Genomic DNA, 24,041 nt, shown 5'->3' on the forward strand with positions numbered 1-24,041 from the left:
TTTCCTGCCTGGGATGGCTTTGAACTATGATCCTCAGATCTCAGCCTCCAGAGCATCGAGAATTGCAGATGTGAGCCACTAGTAAGTACCTGGCTTAGATCACTCTTTGGAAGACTTTGTGTGACAAGAACCAGAAAACTACTGGAGAAGCTGTAGGGGGACATTGGGACCAAGGTACATAAGATAGAGGATAGAGATTGTTTTTATTTTCACTATCTCTGATTCTTATCTTAGAAATTATAGTATGTTGTCATGTTGATGCTGACAATAAAATTTTTATGGTACAGAAGAATGGGGACATCAGGAGAGATGTCATTTCACAGCTGGGCCTTGTTGATTCTATTTAGTAGGTGTATGACCAGAAAACAGGATCACAAACAGGTGACAGTAATGACAACAGGTGGTTACAGACCAGACAAGCAAGTGGACAAGAGGGAAAAGCTTGTGAGGATCCCCACATACCCCCCCCCTCTCTGTTTCTCTCTGTCTTTCTTCTCGGCTATATTGAGAATTGAGCTCAGAGTCTCACACTTGAAATGCAGGTGCTCTCCACTTTATCCATACCTTTTTAACCACACCACCTCTTGTTATTTTTGAGCCAAAGTCTTAATTTATGCCCAGAGCTGGATTGTGATCTTGCTATTTATCTATTTTGGGATTGACACTGTACCCAGCCATTGTGCTTCCCCTGTGGTTGGGATAGAAGACTCATGCCACCACAATCAACCCCTCAGCAACATGGAGTCATTAACTTCATTTTGCCCAGGCTGACCTAGAACCACAATCCCACAATCTCTGCCTTCTGCCTCCCAGAGGATTGCAGGCTTGAATCACTGTACACTGATGTCTTTGTGGGGGGACGGCACATGTGTGCTATTACTAGGTCTTGAAGTCAGGGCATGGTACTCTTGGACAGGCTTTAGGGACACTTCTGGGTCTTTGAATAGCCCTAAGAGGGTGGAAGGCACCAGCTAGGGCATCTTTGAGGTTTGAATGGCCTTTTTGGGGGGTTGAAGCTAAGGCTGTAAGAGAAGACTTGGAGATGAACTTTGGGGCATCTCAGAAGAGAGGCTCTGGTCAAAAGCCAGCAGATACCCCAAGTCTCCTTGTTCAATGCCTGCCTTGTCCATTTTGCCTGACTGACCAGGAATGGGGCGAGGGGTACTAGGACCTCCCCAATCTGTGCAGGCAGCCACCCACGTCACTGATCTGTCCGGGCTCCCTTGTCTTGAATCCCTTCTCTCCAAATCCATTGATAAGGCTGTGGCTCCTCTTATTTGTCTCCCGGCTGCCCAAGTTCCTGGGTGCTGTGACTCTGGGTATGGCAAAGAAACAAGAGCCAAATCCGTGAATTCCAGCTGTGCCCTCCTGAAAATCAGCAAACCGGATTGGTCCCAGTGGCCTGTACCACTTTTTTTTTTTAAGATAAAATCTTAGCCTTCTTATCAGACCCCATTTGCAGATAAACTCAGAGCCACTGTGCCTCTTTGACTCTTCTTCCTGACAGGGTTGTTTGTAAAGAAGTCTCTTTTCTTTGCCCTTCACCACGGTTTGGGAACCAATTGTCCATATTGGACCTGGTGACTGGATCCAGTCCATTGGATCACTCAGAGCTCTTGCTTTAAAAGTAATGACAAGATCATGGGGGTAGCCTTGAGTCACCTTCACGTCACACCCACAGGGCACAGGGCCCCCTGCCACCCCTCCCGGAGCCTATAGCCCTTCTTCCTTTCTCTGATGTACGTGTGTGACATCTACTCTGCAAATCATGGGGAGTTTTTGAGCATTGGGGTGACATGGTCAACCATGAGCCAGCAACACTTCAGATCAGTCATTTGGAGCATCTGTGTGGCCTCTCTGTTCCAAAGTGATTAGTTGATTAGAAAGAGCGTGAAAATGTTAAGGCTGGGTGCCATGGCTCATGCGTATAATCCTAGCTTCTCAGGAGGCTTAGATCTGAGGATCATGGTTCAAAGCTGGGGGGGGGGCACAGTAAAGTCGGTGAGACTCTGATCTCCAATTAACCAGCAAAAAACTGGAAGTGGAGCTGTAGCTCAAGTGATAGAGTGAAAATGCTAAGGGAGTGGATGCTAAAGGTTCTGAGTTCAAGTCCAAGTACTGGCACAAAAAAAAAAAAAATCAAAGAAGAGCCTTTTGGACTTCCGGCAATGGTGCTGTGTAGGATAACAGCATGTGTCACCAGCAGTGCCACAGGGACAGAAAATTCTGCTTTCTTCTTCTGAGATGGACAGGTATAGAACGAAGTCTTCCTTCCTCAGTTTTTGGGCTCATTCTTGGGACTCCAGTCTGTGGAGTGGTGGGCTGTCTTAGTCTTCAGAAGTGATCCCAGCAAACCCTAGGCCACTGGCTTTATTAAGCCCAGTGTCCAGCAGCACCAGCCCTGCCCCCAGAATGGAATGGCTTTCTGCCCATTGCCCTCTGCAGCTAAACTACGTACCTTGGTGTTGAGTTTGGGCAGAAAAGGCCCGTGAGTTATTATATTCATTCCAAACACTTGGAGGCTGTAGTTGGATACAGATCTTTATTAGGAAAAATATACACCTTTTGCATCAATATGACTTCCAAGTAGAAATTGCTTTGTGGAGCTGTTACTTATTTAAGGGCAGGGCGGGGGAGCCTGCAGTGCACAGAGGAAGCTGCCTTCTTCAGGACCATTTTCACATTATCTGGGAGACGCAATGGAAAAATACAAAGTACAGCGTTTATCACATTTAACACGGACTCTATCACCACGCAGACACCAAGAGCCCGATGAGGCTGGGAATCACACAAATTCACTTTTAATTATTTTAGGCCACATGAGTGGTGTGCTTGTAGAACTTGGAGCTCTTTTTGCGGGGAGCACTAGTATGGAAGGGGCTCCCTTTGGGATGGATCAGAGAAGCCATGTAGATGGACCAAGCATCTTGAATGCTCATCTAGCTGGGAAAATCTGCTCACCTGTGACAGGTGACAAACTCCCAGTGAGGAAGCCCCTCACTCTGATGAAGAATCACCCCCAGAAGGATTAAACAGGGTCCAGTGGAAAGCTTGGGTCTCTGGACATCCCCCAGGGAGACTGTACAACCTTTGCTTGGGTAGAGCCTCTGCATCAAGCTGAAGCTAATTTGTAGCAAGCAGGTAGACAGAGGACCCTCCTGAGCCCCCTCTTGGGTGTCTTGGTGTCTGACAGGAGCAGGTAACAAAACGGGGCAAGCAATACACATCACAGGTTTAGATTCCAACACACAGCATGTCTCTCAATCCGCATACAAAGGCTGGCAGCAAACACCATCCTAGAGGTAACCAGAGCCCAAGGAAATGGCTACAAGCAGAACCAGCACAGAAGGTTCCAGATGCCCTGGGCAATCGTTCAGAGATGTACTGGACTTGTACTTTGAAGGGGGAGAGGGAAAGGTGGGGAGAGACTTCTCCTTTGCAAATGGACTATTTGAATACAGATTTGTTTCCTGTGAGTAATCTATATTTAGGAGCAAATTGTAATTCTCCCAGTAAATCTACCCTTATCTATAACCTTCTTCCCCAGGCAGGAAAAAGATATGATTTTCTTGTTTAATTATAGTGAAGATTTAGGGTTATAGTTGCATACTGGTGACAAGCCTAGTTTGCTAGCTACTTGAGATCTGATGCTCATGGTTCAAAGCCAGCCAGGGTTGAAAGATCCATGAGACTCTTATCTCCAATTAACCAGCAAAAAGCCAGAAGTGGAGGTGTGGCTCAAGTAGTAGAGCTCCAGCTTGAAAGAAAAAAAAAGTCAAGTGAGAGCATGAGGTCCTGAGTTCAAGCCCCATATACAAACAAGTTAGAGTTATGGTTTTTTTCTTGTCAAGAAGCAGATAGAATGTTCCTGACTCATGTGATCTAAGGGAAGATCTTCTAAACATTTTTGGGCTTTCTACATGTCTTGAGTCACCTGTAAAATGACTATCCACATGAGAAATCCAATTATTCCCCTGTGACTCAGATATTATAGTGACAATTTAGAAAATGGGTTTTGAAATTCAGTTTTGTATCCTTATGACTAATTTAGATTTCCACCCCACCCCCACCAGACTCTAGTTTTACATATATCTTGGCTGGCTTGAGAATTTTTATTTTGTTTAAATTAGGGCAAGTTTGTGGTGAGTGGATTTCCTCACAGTATCCTGTCAGGTGGAGTGTCCTGGCTTTGATCTTTTTTTCCCCCATTCTCTTCATTTAAAGAATCTTACAGGAGTCTTTTAACCAAAAGGAAAAGGTTTTAGTGAGATTTCATGTAAACCTCAAGGGTCTACATGTTCAAGCAGTTTAATATAGCGACTGATTACTCTCAGTGGAAGAGACACCCTAATCCCAATGTCAGGTAATTTTAATCTTTCTTACAGCAATGCCTTGCTTTGCTTCATAGAGGTAGGAGGGGGCATTTGGTGGCACAGGTGTCCAGGTCATGGTGTAAGGCAAGATGGCAGCATTATCCAACAGTGAGAAGGGTAAGGTTGGGTTTTAATCGAAAGGGAATATTCAGTCTAGGATTGATTACATCAACCTTGGGGTTGAAATACAAGATAATAACTGAGAATTCATTTCCTGTTAATTTCCCTTCCCCACTCTGAACAACACTGAACCTGATGCTGAGACATTAAAACAACGGCCACAGAAATCATGAGAGTTGGCGGTTCTCAAAGTCAATGCTGCCATAAACTACAGGTCCTTGGGCTCTGGTTAAGGGTCCTGCATGGTTTGGGGCCCAGTAGAGAAACTGAGGCTATTTGCCTTGATGGCCACAGGGCCCGGGGACATGTCCTCACACTCAGCCTTTGCATTTGGGGAAGTGACAGGACACACACAAGAGACGGGACCTGGATGATGACATTGACTCTGAACAAAAGCACAGGATGGAACAGCGAACTTGACTCCACACAAGACACAGAGGCACGCAGCATTTTCCGGGCCTGCCAGACCCATTTCTCACTCCTTCTTTGGCACCCAGTTTAAATAAAAGCTTTGATCTTGAGAGGAAATTTTCTCCTTTTGGCAGAGTCATGGAGACAGTCTCGTGACAGGTGACGATGGATGAGAGAGAGAATGATGAGGAGAATGCGATGGGATGCGGAGGAGAGCACATGAGGGTGAGTCTCGGGTCTCGCTCTTGCCCTGGCCTCGAACTCTTTCCAGGCCTCCGCCTGGGATCCTCAGGGAGGAGGCAGAGCCTCGCTCCCACTTGAAAAAGGGAGTGGAGCCTGCTGTCTGAACTCTGAGAGATACAAAACTCATAAGGAGAGGAGTGGCTCCAGAAGAAACAGACTAAATTAAAGCAAATTACATAACGGCCCCAGCCTAAACTCCTGTCACCAGTGACATGGGCTAATCAAAGTAAATGAACAATAAGAATAATAAACACCATGTAGTTGCTATATAATCAAATGGTGAGAATAAAGCAAATGGTGCAGAAACAGGACCCTTACAAATGCACCTGGCCCTGCCTAGGAGCAGGGGAAATGCCTTCTGGCCTTTCCCTAACACTGACTGCAGACCTAGGCTCCTTCTGGCATTCTCCTCAGGAGTTGAGCCTCTCTCACATCTTGAACTTCCTGTTGATAAGAAGAGAGGAGACACCATTAAGGCCAGGTTCTCACCATCTGCCTGGCGTGCTGAGCTCTGCTCCTGGACGTGGCTGCCTTCCTTCCAGCTCCCAGGTGAATGAATGTCTTCCTTCCAGGTCTGAGAGACCAGGAGACCGAGGAGCCAGAGCCAGGGCTAGAGCGGAGAGATCTGATGAAGGCTGAAGCAGCAGACAGGCAGATGGATACAGCAAGCGGGGCATGGTGACGCACAATGGAACACGAGAGCATGGCACAATTTGCACATGAAGGGCACCCTGCCTGAACCATAAGGACACTGAGGTCATTGTGGGCCCTCCCTGCCCTGCCGAGGGTAAGAGGGCCAGGGCTGTGGCCACACCTCCATCCTAGCAATGGCAGGTGCACTGTGCCCCCTGGGCAGCCTCAGGCCTTCCCACTCCCTGAGAAGTGGCACTTCTCTTGTTGTCTGCCAACCACCCACATTCTTCTTCAGGATTTCTCAGCTGGCGCCGCACCAGGTCTCCTGGGGTAGCCAGAGTGGCCCCAGGGATGGTGCAGGTGCAACCGATGCTCCCAGGAGGCAGGCACCTTGCTGGGCAGCACAGGGCGGCCCTCACCTTTCACTTGGCTGCCAACTTGGTCAAGCACTTGCTAGGTACAGCCCACCATGGGGTGCAGACAGGAGGGCTCTTCCGCTCTTGCATGGAGACTTGTCTTCCGCAGGCTGGGGCTCACTCTTGTAAGACTTTCACAAGACTCTCATGAAACAGACACATGCTCCAGGGAGACACAGAAACACAAGAGAGTGGCGCTGGCTTTTATTCCCTGAGAGTGGTCCGCTGTCCTAGCCCCTGCAGCCTGCCCATGCCAGGAGTGAGACAGGGACAGGAGGAGGTCCCCTGGGCACTGTCCAATGAGGTTTGCTACCTCAGGGTGGCCTCACACTGGCCCTTGGTTGCTAGAATGGGAACATCTCTCCCTGCTGTTGTTCTAGGAGAGACCAGATATCCCTCTCTAGACAAACTTCCCTGGTGCCTGGGCACGAGTTGACCTTTCAGGATGACCCTACACCAGGCCCCCAAGGCCAAACCATAGCTGGCATTCCCAGGATAGGGCTGCAGCCCTGGAGAGCTCAGCTGACAGCCAGGGGGGCTGCCTGACAGGTGAAGAGAGAGGAAGAAGGAGGCATCTTTGCTTACCCAGAGGCTCAGGCCTGCTGTCCCCAGACCTGATGGAAGCAGTGAGGGTTGGGGAAGCTGCCAGATTAAAGTGGGCGGTTGATGGCCACGCAGGACCTTCCCTGAGTAAATGCTTCGAGGTGGAGCAGAGGTGCTTGTAACTTACTTAACGCTGGAATCATAAGAGAACTTATTAAGGCACAAGGGATCCAAGAGGATCGGAAGTGTAGGGTCTTTGGTGGGTTTCCTTCTCCTCCAATCACCTCTTCTTTCTGCATCCATTTATTGAAATTACCACAGAGCTTGGGGGTACGGGGTGGGGTAGGGGCGCTTATGTGAGATGGGTAAGGCCAAGAAGGCCAAGGGTCCTTCCACGTCCTTCCAGTCCTAAGCACCAAAGCAGAGTAATCCTCAGACAAATGGGCAGGGGTCAGGGAGCAGCTTGGAGGAAAGTTCTAGAACTTCAATCCTATTCATAGAAGGCAGGTGTTCCCTTAGGTGAGGAGAGAAGGCCCCCTGGGCCCTGACCCCAACGGTCATGGCAGAGATCTTCCTGGTGGAAAGGGAAAGGAGAAAGCCTACAGCTGTGGGCTCCTCACAGATATGCACATCTGTCCTCCACCGGGGAGGCCCCATAGGAAGACAGGAGGGTGAATTGCCCAAAGAGCAGACTCCTTAAGAAACACCTCCCATCCATTCTCTGGCCGTTGTATCCTTTGCTCCTTCTTGGTCCACACATTTGCACATGCCTCACCCAGGCTGTGTGAGTAGCTTTGAGGGGCAGCAGGAGACAGAGATGTCTCTAACCAGATAACAGAATGGTGGAGGGCCAGGCAACAGGTACTGGGGGAGAACAGAACCGGACCTAAGAGCAAGTCAGTCATTTACCTGCCCTATGAGGACAGGCAAGTATGGGAAAGGGGGGCAGAAGACACAAGGCCTTCCCAGGAAAGGCACCTCTGGCCAGGCTGGTGACCAGGCCAGGCCCTGGAGTGCAGGCTTCCTTCTCTGGGAGCTATGGAAGCTTCTGATTGGAGGGCTGAGCTCAGGATGATGCTGGAGACTATCAGCCATGCCGGGAAGGTCCTGAATGCACACAGGCTCCCATCCCAGCGTCTGCCCCAGTCTCTGAGCACCTTTCTTCATAACTTAGCAGACCAAGAAAAGAGGCCTTGAAACACACATAAATAGAGGAGGCAGTGTGGCCACCAGGGTGGGGAAAGTGCTACCAGCCCAGGGAAGTCTGCCCACTCACCCGGGGTGGCGGGTCTGCCCTGGAAGGAGGGGCACAGAGCAAATTTACAAAGCGTGAGCTTGGGGCACTGTGGTCCAGTCTGTCTCCAGGTGGAAGATAACTAGTTTTTCCTTTTCTGGGCAGCCTTTCTCTTCTTCTGTCGCTTCTTTTTTCCTATCTTTTCTTTTTTCCCCACTTTTTCTTCTCTGCGCCCCCTTAGATAAAATTAGTACAACCATTAATCATTTGGAAGTAAATACACAAGCAGTTTAACCCAGCCTGTATAATCCTGAACACTGCCCTCCCCCACCACCTTAGGGGTTGGTTTAAACTCCTGTCTCAGGCCTACAGATCTCGGGGTAAGCCACTGTTCACAAGTAATTATAACATACAGCAGATATTCCCCGTCTTTCCCGAGCAGTGATTAAGAGTCTCACGGACATTTTTGCCTGGGCTGGCTTTGAACCGTGATCTATTCAGATCTCAGCCTCCTGGGTAGCTAGGATTATAGGCATGAGCTACCATGCTGGGCTCCCAAAACACTAGCTCTTCAAAAATGAAAAAAAAAAAACCCACAAATCTCTGCCTTTTAAAATCAGACACTGCCGTGGAAATGGTGTCTCTGGACTCAGGGGTTCCGGTGACTCCCCAGGAGAGGAGAAGGAAGGCAGCTACGTTCCTATTTCTCCTTTCTGGGTGCCAGGGAGTGCCCTGGTATGGTGACTGGCATTGTTCTGGAGATCTAGGGCAGAGAGCTGGTTAGCAGGAAGTTGTTAGAGCAACTGGCTCCTGACTGTCATATTACAATGATTCAAGTTGCATGGTATTTAATGGTTTATGAGGTGAGGCCACCTGTCTCTGTGGAGGCCCGATATTAACTGTGGCTGAGAATCATGGGATTTTATTTGTTTAACATGGGAAGATGGGAAGGCTTGATATTACTGGGTTGAGTCTCTGGGGATTAAATGAGGTTGTTAGGAGAACCAAGGAAAAGGAGGTGGGGAGAATTAGTGAGTCAAATATTATTTATTGGAAAATTAGCACTCTACTTCCAGTTGGATTGAAAAAAGCTAAAAGGGCCAAAAGTCAAGCTGTAGATGTGATGTGTTTCTGAGAAGAGTCCTGGGTGAGTCTTCTCAGGGAGTAACAGCTCACTCGTATACTTTTGTTTCAGGTAAAGGAATTCCCACGTACAGTAGGAGAGGTACATAGTAAGAAAACAATTCGCCTTTTATTGCTAGTGCAGATAATGTCACAGTTGATACAGTTTCGGTACAAGTGATAAAATACACTGTCCCTAACTAACATTGAAATGCTCACATCACATTTCTAGATCAGATATATATATTTCTTTACAAATTGCCAGTGGTTTATGATCACAGATAAAAGTTACCTACTGACATTTTGGCTCCACTTCAGATATATGAATTGTTTAACTACAAATATATTCTGAAATACATTTGTCTGCTAAAAGAAACGTTTAAAAAATTGTGCACAAAAAGAAAAAAAATATATATATAAACGCCTTACAAAAAGTTACAAATACCACCAGGCCCATCTGTGAATCATATGTATGCACAAGAATTTCATCTTGCCCACATTTTTTTTTTGGTGGGGGGATCTGAACTCCCTGCTGTGGCTCCAAGAACAGGGGTTCATGGCAAGATGCTGGTTTACGCATTTGCTTTTTTCTTCTTTTTTCCCCCACTTCTGATTTCATAAACCTCAAGTATCCCTTCCCCCCCCCCCCAGGCTTCAGATGCAATCAAAGAAGCTAAACTCTTAAAGCAAGCTCTCAGATTGAATTTTGCATTTACTACAAGTCTGCAAAGATTTGCCTTTTTGTGGGAATGACCAAGGCATGATCTCGAATCCTCCAGGAGGGACCAGCTCCATTGTGGAGGAGGAGGCCAAAGAGATCTCACAGAGGGCCCCAGTGGGGTGAGGCACTGAGAGGAGGAGGAGGAGGCAGGGCGGGAGGCCTCTGCCACCATCCTTCCTGCCCATGGGACTCAGCATTGATCAGGTATAGAATCGGAAGCAGAAGCGAGGTGAGGCATGCTTGCAGAGCCAGGAGAGAGCGGGGAGGGTCAGGAGGGGTCTCTGAGCACAGTTCACAGTGACAGCTTCTACCTGGAGCTCCAGCTCCAATACTGAACTTGAGAGAGGGGGTGAAGATGATGGTGACAGAGGAATCCCCAGAGGGGGAGGGCCTCTCCCTGCAGGGCTCTCTACTACCCTCCCTCCAGCCTCAGCATGTGGAAGAAGGTAAGGAAGGAGGGAGGGAAGAAGGAAGGAAGGGAGGGAGGGAAGAAGGAAGAAAAGGAAGGATGGGAGGGAAGGGAAAGAAGAAAAGGGAATGAGGAAGGGAGGAAGAAAGGAAGAAAAGAACAAAAGGAAGGAAGGGGAAAGGGAAGAAAGGAAGGAAAAGGAAGAAAAGAAAGAAGTGAGGGAGGATGGGAGGAAGAAAGAAGGAAAGAAGTGAGAAAGGAGAGAAGAAGGGAGAAAGGAGGGAAGAAAAGAAGGAAGGGAGGAGGGAAGAAAAGAAAGAAAGAAGGAAAATAGGAGGGAAGGAAGGCAGAAATAAAGGGATGAAGGGAGGGAGGGAGGGTGGCCGGGAGGAAGGAAAAGAAAGGAACACTTTCTGGAGCTCCCTTTGAAGAATCTGTCACTGGACTGTCCCCAGAGGCCCGAGGGAAGGAAAGGAGAAACTCCAAAACAAACCAATACAGATCTTGAAGTCATCATTGATTAAAAAAAAAATGATTATGAGGATGATAATGATGATGGTGATGACGATGATGCTGACTGGTTGAGGGGATAATACATTTGTCTTAGAAAAACCTCAGTTAGAACAGCTCCAATGTGTAAGGGAGGGATGAATACAAGTTGCAGTATCAAACCCACTGCTATAGGGGCAGATTCTCTATCCTGGCAGACCCCCAGGCGCAGCCTGGCTCAGGGCTGACCCCTCCAGGCCCGCCTGGCTGTGGCGCTCAGACCCTCCCCCCCCAGCCCAGCCCTTGAATCTCACAGGTGTTAGCCTTCCTCAATGGTCTACGCAACATCTTTCGGGTTCTCCTGCTTACTTGTTTAAAGCTTTATCCAGGTATTCTTGAATCCACTTTAACTTGGGGTCGATGCACACCTGTCGGTTGTTGCTCTTCAGCCTTGCCCTGTGGAAATAGAAGAGGTGACAGGGTCTGGCTGGGTGAGGAGACCGGGCATTGGGCTTTACCCCCCCACCACCCAGGACAGAGCCACTACTATGAGGTCCACAAATGAGGGGGTGAAGAGGACATAAAACTGGAGCTTGGCAGGGCCATGCAGGAGCTGGGAGTGATTACAATCTCTGCAAGGGCCCCCAGGGTGAAGTGACAGCAGGGGACATGTAAGATGCTGGCTTTTGAAGGAGAAGCTGAGCTTGGTGAAGGAAGAAAGAGGAAAGAAAACAAATACACCAGGGAGGTCAAAGGGCAGAAGGGAGGTGAAGGAAGATGGAGGCAGGATGCTCCAGGAGCTTATGGCCAGACAGAAGAGGGCAGAGAAATGCAGACTAGATGGGAAAGGTTCTAGAAACGTTTGAAGAGTCTTGATGTTGATTTTGCTGGACATCGCGCGTGTGTGTGTGTGTGTGTGTGTGTGTGTGTGTGTGTGTGTGTGCGTGTGTGCTAATATCAAGACTTGAATTCAGGGCCTCCCTCTCTCACTTGGCTTTTGTTGCTCAAGGCTAACACTCTACCACTTGGCTAGTTAATTGGAGATAAGACTCTTATGGACCTTTCCAGCCTATGCTGGCTTCAAACCATGATCCACAGATCTCAGTCTCCTGAGTAGCTAGCATTACAGGCGTGAGCCACCAGTGCCCAGCTTTGCTAGTCATCTTGACAGCACATGGAATGGATCTAAGGGTGTCCTGAAGGAAGACGATCACAGTCTAGGGAGACAGTCTAGTAAGGGACCACGCAAGCGAGAGGAGACCATGCAAACGGGAGAGGGGTTCTATTGACAGGAAAGAACTGTGCAGGTGAACGTCAGAAAATTGTTTCCAGAAAGATTTTGACAAGTTTATTCTCCATTTTCTAAGGTCTCAGTTGCTATGAAAAAGTTGATGGAACTTTCTGCTTGCAGAAAGCTTCTCCAGGAGAAGAACTGAACTTCTCTTTCTGGATGCCCCTGGGTGCCAGATGGCCTCAAATAGCTGGACACACCCCTGCCTTCACGCTAAAAATTGAGGCAGACAACTGAACCCCAATACAGAGGCTTGTGAAAGTGGGAACTACAAAGAACCCAGCAAGGTATCTGAGGGCTGTTGGGATGGCATGCATTAAGTGCTCATGCAAACAAAGTTGCCACCACCAACAGCCAGCAAGCTCCAGGCTGTCTATCCCATGTGATCATGATTGACAGCACCCCCCAGGATCACGCTTCACACTTACACAATCTGAAGGGCGCAGTTTGGAGTGTTGAGGATTTTGAGATGCTTGACATTTGCTCTGGCAACATGGCTCTCGAAGAATCGGCACGGGCATCGGTAACTCAGGCTGACAGGTTTCCCTGGAGGAGAGAATGAGAACAAAGCCACTGGTTACTGGTTACCCTCCTGGCACAGAAGACAGGAGGGGTGAGATGGGAAAGCTACACTATAATATGTATATACCATGATTGATGTGCATATATGTGTATACACACACACACACACAGAGATCCATCCATGACTGCACAGATGCATAGACAAACACCACCTTCCTTGTAGACATAATCTCACTCTTCTTTATGGCCAAATGAGCATATCATACATAGATAGATACAGAGATAGACAGACAGACAGACAGGAAGATAGAAACATCTAGTCTGATGTTTGGCTATGGTGAACAGAACTGCAAAGAAAGCAAAAGAAAGCCATGAGTGTGCAGACTTCTCTCTTGCACACTGATTCCCACTCCTTCAGACATAGCTGTCTGCATGCCCTAGAGTGTAACCCAGGTTTGCCTGGCTGGCTTGGTTCAGGCTCAGCCTCTCCAGTAGGAGGGACTGCAGGCATTTGGTGAGAGCGGGTCTATAAGAATAGGAAGATGAGAATAGCAGCCCCCTGTTCAGGTGTCTCAAGATCTGGGCAGAAACTACAGGGATCCAGTCCAGGACAGAGACCCCCACTTCTCCTTGAAGCTCTCTCTCCTCAGGGAAGGGGTGGGGAGGGGAAGGAAGGCGCCTCCCCTCCCCCTCTGGCCCTGACGGAGGTGGGGGGGTGGGGGGGTGGGGGGGGGGCTCGGAACCGCAGCAGGGCTGGAGAATGCTGCCCTCCCCCACCTGCAGTTCCCAATCCACCTTAAGCTCAGGTCTGGAAACCACAAAAGAATCCAGCCTGCTTCCTACCTGGGGTTCCCAGAGGGCAGGCTCTTCCCCTGCTCTTCCCTGGACTGGAATGGGGGGTGGGGGGCAGCGCTTTTACAAACCGGGGCCTCCTGGATCCCATTACCATCTTTGATTACCAATTCACCAATTTGCAAAAATGCCATAATTGATACTCATTAGTGTAAATTAGTAAGAGGCTCCTGGAAGACTCACTCTTAAATCCAGAATGGCAAGTCCTGGGGCGGGGGAGGCTTAAATTTGTGGAGAGGGGGTCAATTCTTCTCCTTTAGATTTTATCCTAGCTCTACTTAATTACCCCTCAAATTATTTGAATTCGTGTCAGTCTGTGGATCCTTTCATCAGGGATTAAATGCGTGCCTGAGAATATTTAATCGAGGGATTTTTTTTTTAAGTTGGTTTATTGATTGATTGCTTTCTATGCCTATTTACAGAGGTCCAGAGAGTCTGGGCGCTCCAAAGTTCTGTCTCTGGTGGGTGAAGCCTTGCATGTGAGGGCTTAGCTTTCCTACAAACACCAAGTCTGGGGGAAAGCAGAGGCTTCCAATGGCTTCCCCACCCCCACCAAACGCCACGGGCAACTTCTTGAAAACCACCAAGAAGATGGCCTGTTATCTGGATGCAGAGGGAAAAAAACAGCATTTCCAGCAGCAACACGGGTCCCTGTAATCAGAGCACCTGGGAACTGCATCCCCCTCCGTAGTCCCCCTCCGAAGTCTGCGGCCTCTAGGTTTCCTGGCATTTCCCTAGGCCCCTTCAGCTGGGGGAGGGGAGACGGGACAAATGAAGTCTAGCAGCTAGGCAGGACTAGCCCCAACTCTAGAGTAGTGAGCTTAAAGGCTGCAGTGGAAGCGCTGGGGCTGCTTCTCTCCCCCGTGTTCCCAAAAGCTGTTTAGCCCCACTAAATGGAATCGTGGAGACCAGAAGTCAAAGGCAATTCCAAAGCCTGGAGCCCACACCACTCCACCATGGTGCATCTGCGCATTTCCTACAAAGGCAATCCCCGCTCTCCTTCTCAGGACCCCACTCCCAGCTGGTCTAGCAGGGGGAGTTTCATCAGGTTGGAAAAGTGACAGAACCCCCAGGTGTCCTCACAGAACCCTCCCTCCACCTCCTGTCCATTCCCACAGCTTTTTGCTTATGTTACTAGCTTTTCAGCCTGGCGCCAGAGGCTCACATCCCTAATCCTAACTGCTTAGAAGGCAGAGATCTAAGGATCTCTTGAAAGTCAAGTCCATGAGACTCTTATCTCCAAGTTACTGGCAAAAAAGACCTAGAAGTGGAGCTGTGGCTCAAGTAAGGAGAGTCAGTCTTGAGTGGAAAACCCCGAGGGAGGTCCTGAGTTCAAGCCCCAGTGATGGTATGCATATATATCTGTTTGGGGTATGACTCTAAAAGTTCTGACTGGCTCCACGTCACCTTACACGGAGATCTAGAGAACTTGGCCTCCAGAGCAATTTCTGGGAGAACCCTCCACATGAGTACCAGACAGAGCTCTGGCCAGGGGCTCCTCCAAGCAGGCTTGAGACTAGAACCCACCCCTGGGTTTAATGCTGAAATCCCCAGAGCATCCAGAGGCCCAGGGCTTGATGGGCTCAGAATCGGAGCAGGGTCTCCCCAGGGTGAAGCCTGGGAACTGTGGAGGGTGCAGGGGAATCTAGGATCCAGTAAGTAAAGAAAAAAATGAAACTATAAGTGCTTCGGAGCAAGGAGACAACTCCCAAAGACAAGCTACCCCGACAGGCAGGGAGAGATACCTGTGGGGAGGCAGCCCGCTTTCACTTTCTGCAGCTGCACCCTGGACTCCAGGACTTGGGGCTCTGCCTTCCTGTCTTCTCAAGCCATTTCCAAGGAGCACTACGACATTGCCATCCTTACTAAATTTACTAAATTATTAACACCTAAACCAGAGTGTCCCCTGACCCAGGAGGCAAGGGACAAAGAGTGACAAGGGGTCACCTCCCAGATCTCAGCAGCAACAGGAAAAAAAATCAAAACTGCATTCACTAACGGTTGTTTTCATCAACAACTCCCTAATGATTTTAGATAGCTCTTCCCTCCACGGGGTTAGCGCCATTTCTCAGCTGCCCTTATGGTCCAGGACCCTGGAGAACTCTGCCAAAGTACTGGGGCACACTCGGTCTGCACAAACCATGGGTGTGCCACCAACTGAGCACTCAAAGGTGTTCTTAATAGCCAGGTATTTCACGCCTGTAATCCTAACCACTCAGGAGGCTGAAGACCTAAGGATCACAGTTCAAAGCCAGCCCAAGGCAGAAAAGTCCTGAGTCTGGAGACTCTTATCTCCAATCAACTAGCAAAAAGCCACAAGTGGAGGTGTGGCTTGAGCGCCAGAGCGTCAAAAGCCAAGCAAGAGTGCCAGGCTCCAAGTTCAAGCCCCAGCACCAACATGCACACATCGGCACACACACAATAGAGTTTTTCAACCCTTTTCAGGAAACTTTGCAGCCCAGGAAGAACAACAGCCTGACGGATAGGGTTTTGTTTTGTGTGTTCACAGGCAATCGTTTATTTTGTTTTGCACCAATGGTGTCCTGTAACCGAGTACCGAGTTTTTCCTCCGGCGTCAAAAAGAGCCAAAAGAAAGCAAGCCCCCTAGCTCCCAGTGAAACGGGACACCGCGATTCCCAGAGGCCCGAGGCTTGGGTGCGGGGCTGGCCGCCACAAAGGCCCCTGTCTGCAGGTGTGTTAGGGGCCCTGGAGGACGCGCTGGGCCTAGACGACCTCTGAGCCTTGCTCCAGTGACCCCAGGAAGCGGCGTGGAGATGGTGGATGGACGCGCACCCCCAGCGCGTCGCTGCGGACCACCGAGCTGTGCCGAAGCGCGGCCTGGCGGGTGGCGCAAGCCGGCCAGCTGCGCAGTACCGCCGGCCAGAGCCTGGCCGGGCGCCCCGCGAGGGTTGCGGGAAGGGGGATCAGCTTCACTTGGAAGAGACGCTCGCGCAGCTGCTGCACCCGAGCTAGCCACCGAGCCAAGCACTTCCTCGTACTTGGCCGCTCGTCTCTGCAGAGCCCGTTGCAAGCAGCGCCCGGTTGGATCTCCCGCCCGCCCGGTGCGCGGCGGGACCCGGGAGAGGATTCCCCTTGGAAAGCGAGCTCGGCGCGGGCCGGGGCCCCCTGGCTCCCACCCACGCGCGCCCTGGACGCCCGTGCGCCCCGCTGGGGTCCCGCGGCTGCACGTTGCAGGGCGCATCACCTCGGACACGGCGCACAGGGTACACGGAGCTGGGGGGCAGGGGGAGAGTCCTGCCTCGGCGTCCCAAACGGGCACCGGCAAGCCGCAGACGCTTCGCCAAGCCGCAACTAGAATTAGACACAAACCCCTTTGCAGGGCCTCGGCGGCCGAGCGCAAAAACTCACCATCGCTGAGGCAGAGCGCGGCTAGCACCAGGGCCAGCACGGCGATGACCTTGGTGTCCATGGCGCGGGCGGAGGGCGCACCGGGGACAGACGCGGAGCGGGCGGAGCGGCGGTGGAGAGGGAAAGTGTGGCGGCGGGAGGCTGCGGCCGGGCGCTTTAGCGGCGCTGAGCCGGGCGGGGCGGGGCGGGGCGCGGGCGCGGGGCGGCGGCGAGGGGCGGGCCTGGCAGCCCCGGGTTTGTCCGCGCGTCCCCGCCCCGCGCCCCAGCTTGCTCCCCAGGGCGCTGAGTGCTCTGATCTTTGATCCCCCATCCCGCGGGGTCCGGCTCAGTGGGCCAGGACCACAGGGGGATGGAATGCTGCGCGGGTTACCGCTTCCATTGCGTGGGTGGATGGGGAGAGGGAGGACGAGTCGGGGGCGGGCCTTTCCTTGGTCAGGGACTGGTGAACCCCTATGGGTAACCAGCATGGCCCAAAAACGTTTCGCGGTACCCCAGAGCGTCGTGTCCTGGATGGACAGAAATGCAAGGTGACCCACCACGGGCGCCCTGCGCCAGTCGGGGGAACTTGACCGAGGGAATGCCACCAGTTTTGCAATCGGAGCGACTCTAACGCCAAACTCCGCGTCCGGCGCCTGCGAACGCAGGGTTCTAACTAGGTTGAGATTGCGATTGCTTGCCAAGGAACCCAGCCATTTGCCCTGGCAGCTCTGGGTCGCTGCAGGTGAATTTCGAGACCTGCAATGCTCTTGGCCCTTCAGTTCCATCTGGGAAGGATTGATCAATTTCCCCAGCTGAGTGGAACAAGGTGGAGATTGAATGAGAACTCCTCGAAATCATGCTTTCGGCTAGCCCCACTTGTGAGAGAACCAGTCTCCCCCCTCCCCCACCTCTTTTGCTAGGACTGTGCTCCTGGGGGTGGCTCTTCGGGCTTGGAAAAACTACACACGCCCAACAGTCCTATGGCGGGGATCTCTGGCCCTCCCAAGAGGCCACTACGTCCCGGGCTGGACACCCGGGACAGAGACAGTTTGCAGCACTGGAGACGAAGCCCCTCTGGGGCTTCCTCTGCGACCACAGGCACTAGATGATTCCAGCCAGCCACTGGAGTGGGTTCTGCGCCCACATCCACACGAGGGGCGCACAACAAGGACAGCTTTTGCCCCTGGAGACGGAATTCTGCTGGTTGTGGTGGGGCCAGGCCTCGGGGGTCCATCTAGGGATCCAGGAGGGACGGTGATCCGGAGGCTGCTGGGACTCTAGGACTCCAGCTTCAGGAGCCAGTGTCTTGGGGGTGTTGCTCCCTCCTCCGGGCACAGACACTTTGGCCCCAAGTTAGAAGCATCTTGGACGTGCACTCACTCGTCCAATCGTCCAACACGCCTGGCACACTTCTGAGTTGCCAACTGGAACCCCATTAATTTGACCCCCGCCTCCTAGAAATCTAAAAATCCACCAACCGCGCAATCCCCCGACATCACCCGCCTTCGCCTTGTCTTCGGAGTTCCCAGGCTGGCTTTCCTAAATCCGCGCGTCCAGCGAGGCCACAGACTGACTGACCGGGCATGGGAACGCCTGGGATCTGCCGCCCTCTGGTGGCCGCAGCCCCGCGTCCGCAGCCTCTTCCACAGGTGCACTGGTCAGCGGTGAGCGGCCATCCCGCTGGGCATAGCACTGGCGCCCTAAGAGCCCCAGGGCACCCCCAGAGGCAAGCGGAGCCTTCCCTGTAAATAGGCCCAAAACGCTAGCAAAGCCTCCTGTGGATTCATTTTTGCCACCCAAACCAAGAGGATTCTGGGAAGACCCGGCAGGGCTAGGACTGAGGCTCTGGTGAACCCCAGCCTTCAATCTGACAGTTTCCCTCCTCTACCTGACTCAGGAGGGAAGTTAGTGTAGGGCCCCATCCATGGAGCCATGGAGCCCACTCCTCTGCCATTCACTCCATAAATATTTTGGTTACTAATATAAGGCGCAAGACTTCCCTCTCTTAGAGTTGAAATTTGAGTGGGTGCAGAGCAGGGATGCAAGGAATGGCACCCCCATACACCAAGCACTTGGTATGCAGGCCTTGTGTGTCCTGCAGAGAAGGGGTGTTAGGATTTGAAATAGGGTGGCTTGGGAGCTGTGCTTTGTATAAAGTCCCACATGGTGCACCTGGCATATGGCTTAGATGGAAAACCCGGAACGCTTGGAGGACTCTGCAAAAAGCACCGACAGACCAGGCCATCAGACCTTGAGCACTTGCTCAAGCAGCTTGCTTGCTTAGTGCTCTGCCACTTGAGCCATGCCTCCAGCCCAGGTTTTTGTTAGTCAATTGGAGGAGGAGTCTTAAGGACTTTTCTGGCTTGGAAATGCCACCCTATGGATCTCAGCCTTCTGCATAGGTAGGATTACAGTGAGCTATCCAACCCTATCTGTCTCTTGAGTTACCTGGTTCTATTTTCATGTACGTACATTAAGTATTAAGACTGCATTCACCCATTCTACCTCTCTCTATTCATCTGCTCACTACCCTTAAACTCTAACATCTCAGATAAAACATGTTTCATTTAAAAAATGCTTGAAGTTGTAAAAAAAAAATCCACCAACATACTAGGTGTGGTTAGAGACACAGTTAAAAAAAAATCTTTCAGGCACCAGTGGCTCAGGCTTGTAATCCCAGTTACTCAAGAGATCTGAGGAACCCAGTTCAAAACCAGCCCAGGCAGAAAAGTCCTTGAGACTCTTATCTCCAATTAAACAGCAGAAAGCTGGAAGTGGGGGTAAGGCTCCAGTAGCAGAGTGTTAGCCTTGAGCAAAGAAACAACAACAACAACAAAGAAAGCCAAAATCTAAAGGACAGTGCCCAGGCCCTGAGTCCAAGCCCCAGTACACATACCCACATGCCCCCCCCCACACACACACAAAGCTTTTCCATTCAGTTCTTACAAAGACCCATACTGCAGAACTTAAGGCCCAGAAAGGTTGAGAACCCTTGGCCAACATGTCAGAGCTGGCAAGGACACAACTGTGTGGAACCAGCATCTGGGGTTAGGTGAGAGCATGGCAGGTAATGTGGGTAACTTCCATGGCACTCATAGGGTGGGGGTTGGGGAGCTCTTAGAGACTTCCCTGCCCCAGGGCCCAGCTCAGCATCTCTTAAGCTGGCCAGGCTTTTTTGACTGCATCTAAATGTGGCCTTAGGAGCCAATTCCAAAGAGCCCTAGGCCATTCTTCATCTTCAGGGAAGGACTCCAGGGAGCCTGGGCTGCCCTGCTGGTTTTGGGGTCCATAGGCAGGCCAGGCTCACTGGGGAACACAACTGGCCAGCAAACTAGGACAGCCAGGCCACAGACTTTCTTGGCTGGATATTAAGGCAGGGTGATATTTCTGGGGAAATATCCCCAGAATACCCCCAGAATCTTGGCTCTGGCCCTCAGGACCTGCACAGCCAACATCCTAGGGCAAACCCAAGTACCTCAGCCCAAAGCACCAATTTACCACTTGCTGAGCTTTAGTGCGGAACTCAGCAGATTCAGATCTGAATCTGTTCCACTGCTCCATTCCTAGTTGCACCCCTCTCTCCTGGGAAGACAGGGTTCCATAGGACAACACTGAAGGTTCCGACTTGGAATAGTTAGTGTGATAAAGAATAAGTTTTATTCTGTGGCTCCAGTTACTTGCAGGCTGAGAAATATTACATATATTCCAGAAGTGTTTTGAATTGTATGCAGTTCTCAGGGCTAGAGTACGAATGCTCTTCTCTAGCAGATGTGTATGAGCACACCACCTGCCCATGGCCACTCAGTAGCTCTCAGTTATATAATAACAGAGAGAGTTTACTACTGTCCGTAATTTCAAATATCCACCTGGCATCCTGGCCCAGGATTCTAGACCCAATTGCCAGATCATATGAACTTGAGAGTATAAATAATGTTGGAATTACTCATTGCTGTGTATGTATGTGTGCCTGTGTGCCTCTGTGTGTGTGTGTGTGCGCGCGCATGTGCGTGTGCGTGCACCAGCAACTGGGACTGGAACTCAGGACCTGGGCACTATCTTTCAGCTTTTTCACTCATGGTTTCTACTTTACCATTTGAGTCACACTTTCACTTCTGACTTTTTGCTAATTCATTGGAGATAAGAGTCTCATGGCCTTTCCTGCCCAGACTGGCTTTGAACTGCCATCTTCATACCTGTTTCCTGAGTAGCTGGGGTTATAAGTGAGAGCCACTGCCGTTGGACTTGCGGGTCCTGTTGGTCTCCTTATATTGAGACTTGTCCTCTGACACCGGGTGAAGCCCCACCCCCTGCACAGCTGTCAATCAATGCGTTCTGGAGCAGGGACCATGCCTAGTGGAGGATCACAGTAGTTTTGTCAGATAAAATTGGGGGCATTAAATTGAGTTTCAGATTTATAACAAGTTGGGTTTTGCTTTTGTTGTTTTAGTAAAAGCATGTTTTATGTATTTCATGGAGCATACTGATACTGAAAATAAGTGTCCCTGTTCATCTGAAATTAAAACTTGCTTGAGAGTTTGCTTAGTCTGTTGGTGCTGCATTCTGCATCCATGCATTCACCTCAAAAGACCCCACACCCTGTGGACATGCTGCCTCCTTCTGGACATGTGGACAAACACCGACAAGGCATGTTCTGGAAGCACCTATATTCTCACTGAGGGGATAGCTTGAGGTTTTTCCTTTGATTGCTTTGTTTTTACTCTGCGTGTGTGTGGTGGGGGTGGGAGGGGGCGGTACTGGTCACTGTCCCTGAGCTTTTTAGCTGCAAAGCTAGTGTTCTTATACCCTAAGTCACAGTGCCACTTCTGGCTTTCTGGTGGTTAGTTAGAGCTAAGAATCTCATGGACTTTCCTGTTTGGGCTAGGTTTGAACCACGATCCTTAGAGCTCAGCCTCCTGAGTAGCTAGGATTACAGGCATAAACTACTAGCATCTGGTGTTAGTTTGAGTTTTATTAAGACAGACATTCTGGAGTGATGTATTAAGGCAATAATGTAAAAGACCTCTCTCTGCTCTCTTTCTGCCAGGAGCATTTTAACATGGCATCTTCCCTTCCAGAAATAGTCCTGGCCATGCCTGAGGAAAGGGCTGCTAGGCTGTCCTTCTCTTCCTGTACCCTATCCCAGCAAAGGCCAAGGAGGTCTAGCCTCTGACTCTCCTGTTTTAAGTGGAAGAGATCTGGATGGAGAACAAGAAGCTTATATCCAGGACAGCATAGTGCGGAGCCATGGCCGGACCTGGGCCAAGAGCTGCTGTGGATTTCAGGGAAGACCTGGGCCTGCTGCCTGTGCAACTGGTCACCCAAGGCTTCCCCACCCACTTCAGAGAAGCCAGTGTTTAGCCCCTGTTTCTTCTTGTTCAGAGGAGGGGCTTAGAGTCCTTTCTCCTCCTAGCCCTATCTCCACAGCCCACTGTCTGGACTTACAGCACAGATGCTCTAAGCCAGGCTCCACAGATGTCCCACACAGGCATTCAAAGTCAAGTACACAGGCATGCTGTCTGCATTCCTGCTTAGGGAATGCACATGGACTCCGGTGGGAAGAGCTTCTGGTACTGTTGGTATATTCACTCAGCCAGCCACCCACCTGCCCATCATCTACCCATCCACCCACCCATCTATTTGTCTAGTCACTCAAATGTCATCTATTCATCCATGTATTGCCTATGTATCTGTGGGTCTATCTATTATCCATTATATGTATCTATCAATTATCCAACTATTCCCCCACAAATCTGTGTTCATCCATCTCTCTCTCTCTCTCTCTCTCTCTCTCTCTCTCTCTCTATATATATATATATATATATATATATATATATATATATATATATATATATAAAATCTATCTGTCTGTCAATCTACCTATCTACCTACCTGTCCATCTTGTCTACCCATCCATGTATCCAGGTATCCATCCATTCATCCACCCATCTATCTATCCATCCACATATACATCACTTTCTACCTACCTACCCATACCTCTATCCTTTTATCTATTGGTCCATCCGTTTATTCATCTATGAATCTATCTGTCTATCTATCTATATCTTTTATATATTTATTGTCTATCTATTCATCCATCTACCTACCCATATATGTATGTATGTATCTATCTATCTATGTATCTATGTATCTATCTATCCATCCATCCATCCATCCAAGTATCTTCCACTGTATACCCATGTCCCCATCCCTCCATCCCTTCATCTATCGGTACAACTATCTATCCATCTGTGTGTGTGTGTGTGTGTGTGTGTGTGTATATATATATATATATGTATGTATAATCTATTTATTCATCCACCCATCCATATATCCATTCATCCATCCATCCACTCTCCATCTACCCATGTATCATATCAGTCAGTCAATCAACCAATCATCTATATTTTCATCAATTTACCACAATGTGTCTGTGTATCCATTCCTTGCCATATACCTACCTTTCTATCCCCATGTCCCATTATCTATTTGTCCATCACTATACCCCATCCATCCATCACCATCCTCTACCCACCACTCACCCATGCATTCTTTCTTCCATCCATCTACCCACCATCATCTGACTGTCCCCTTTCATCCACTCTGCGCCAGTCCTTTGCAGGTGCTCTAGCCTTCCTAAAAGGCAAGAAAAAGAAAGACATGTCTTCTGCTTTAGGGACCACAGGGGAAAAGAGCCAAGAACCAAGAGCTCCAAAGCCTTGATACAGATCAGAACCTTCCTTCTTCTCTTTGCTGAAGACACCAGAGTTACCAGGGAAGGCTCTAGGCAGGAACTACAGGGGACAGCATCTGAGCATACCTCAGCTCCTGTGTCCAGCCCTGAGTTTCCTTCATAAATTACAAAAGAAAAAAGGAAAAAAGGAACCAAATCGGAAAGAAACAAACCTCTATTTCTCTGTTTACTCCTATGCATTTAATGAGCAGTTGTTAACATGACTGAAACCATCTGATGGTTTTTACCAAATGGAAAAATCTCCCTACAGGGGCAATAAAATAAATATTCGGGACAGAGAGAGGCGGTCGTAAAAGGCATTACCCGGTTGTAAACGGAGGCGGGCTGTGGTGATCTATTACCTCTGCCTTGGCAGCTTTCAGCAGTTCTGGGATTCCAGGAGGGGCTCTCACCAGAGGCAATATTTACTTCTGTGGCTTCTTCAGGAGGTCAGTATGGGCATAATTCTATCTACCAGTTGACTGCAGTTGAGGTTTTGAGCAGGAAGCGCAAGCCCTGAGTGCCTGTAACTCAGGAGGAGGAAGAGGAGGAGGAGGAGGAGGAGGAGGAGGAGGAGGAGGAGG

General features: G+C 50.0%; 1 protein-coding gene across 2 annotated transcripts; it reads right to left on the reverse strand.

Moving 5' to 3' along the window:
* Positions 1-2,523: 2,523 nt before the first annotated feature.
* Positions 2,524-16,883, reverse strand: Cxcl12 (C-X-C motif chemokine ligand 12). Of its 2 annotated transcripts, none has more exons than XM_070020854.1 (4): positions 16,749-16,883; positions 12,434-12,551; positions 11,084-11,170; positions 2,524-5,591 (listed from the first exon to the last, which is right to left on the reverse strand). In XM_070020854.1, exons 1-4 carry the CDS (start codon positions 16,807-16,809, stop codon positions 5,576-5,578), a joined length of 282 nt encoding a protein of 93 aa, XP_069876955.1. In that variant the 5' UTR covers positions 16,810-16,883; the 3' UTR covers positions 2,524-5,575. The 2 variants fall into 2 exon arrangements, with proteins under 2 accessions (XP_069876955.1, XP_069876954.1); XM_070020853.1 differs by lacking the exon at positions 2,524-5,591 and adding an exon at positions 5,598-8,209.
* Between the last annotated feature and the right edge of the window lie 7,158 nt (positions 16,884-24,041).

The sequence above is a fragment of the Dipodomys merriami genome, unplaced genomic scaffold, assembly GCF_024711535.1.
Source record: "Dipodomys merriami isolate MVZ:Mamm:240054 unplaced genomic scaffold, mDipMer1.0.p SCAF_14, whole genome shotgun sequence".
In the NCBI taxonomy this organism is placed as follows: domain Eukaryota; kingdom Metazoa; phylum Chordata; class Mammalia; order Rodentia; family Heteromyidae; genus Dipodomys; species Dipodomys merriami.

Excerpts from the sequence above, each read along its gene's own strand:
- Cxcl12 (XM_070020853.1), bottom strand. The coding sequence starts at position 16,809 with ATGGACACCAAGGTCATCGCCGTGCTGGCCCTGGTGCTAGCCGCGCTC. Across the intron at positions 12,552-16,748 it reads CGCGCTCTGCCTCAGCGATG|GGAAACCTGTCAGCCTGAGT; the intron begins GTGAGTTTTTGC and ends TCTCTCCTCCAG. Across the intron at positions 11,171-12,433 it reads AACTGCGCCCTTCAGATTGT|GGCAAGGCTGAAGAGCAACA; the intron begins GTAAGTGTGAAG and ends CTATTTCCACAG.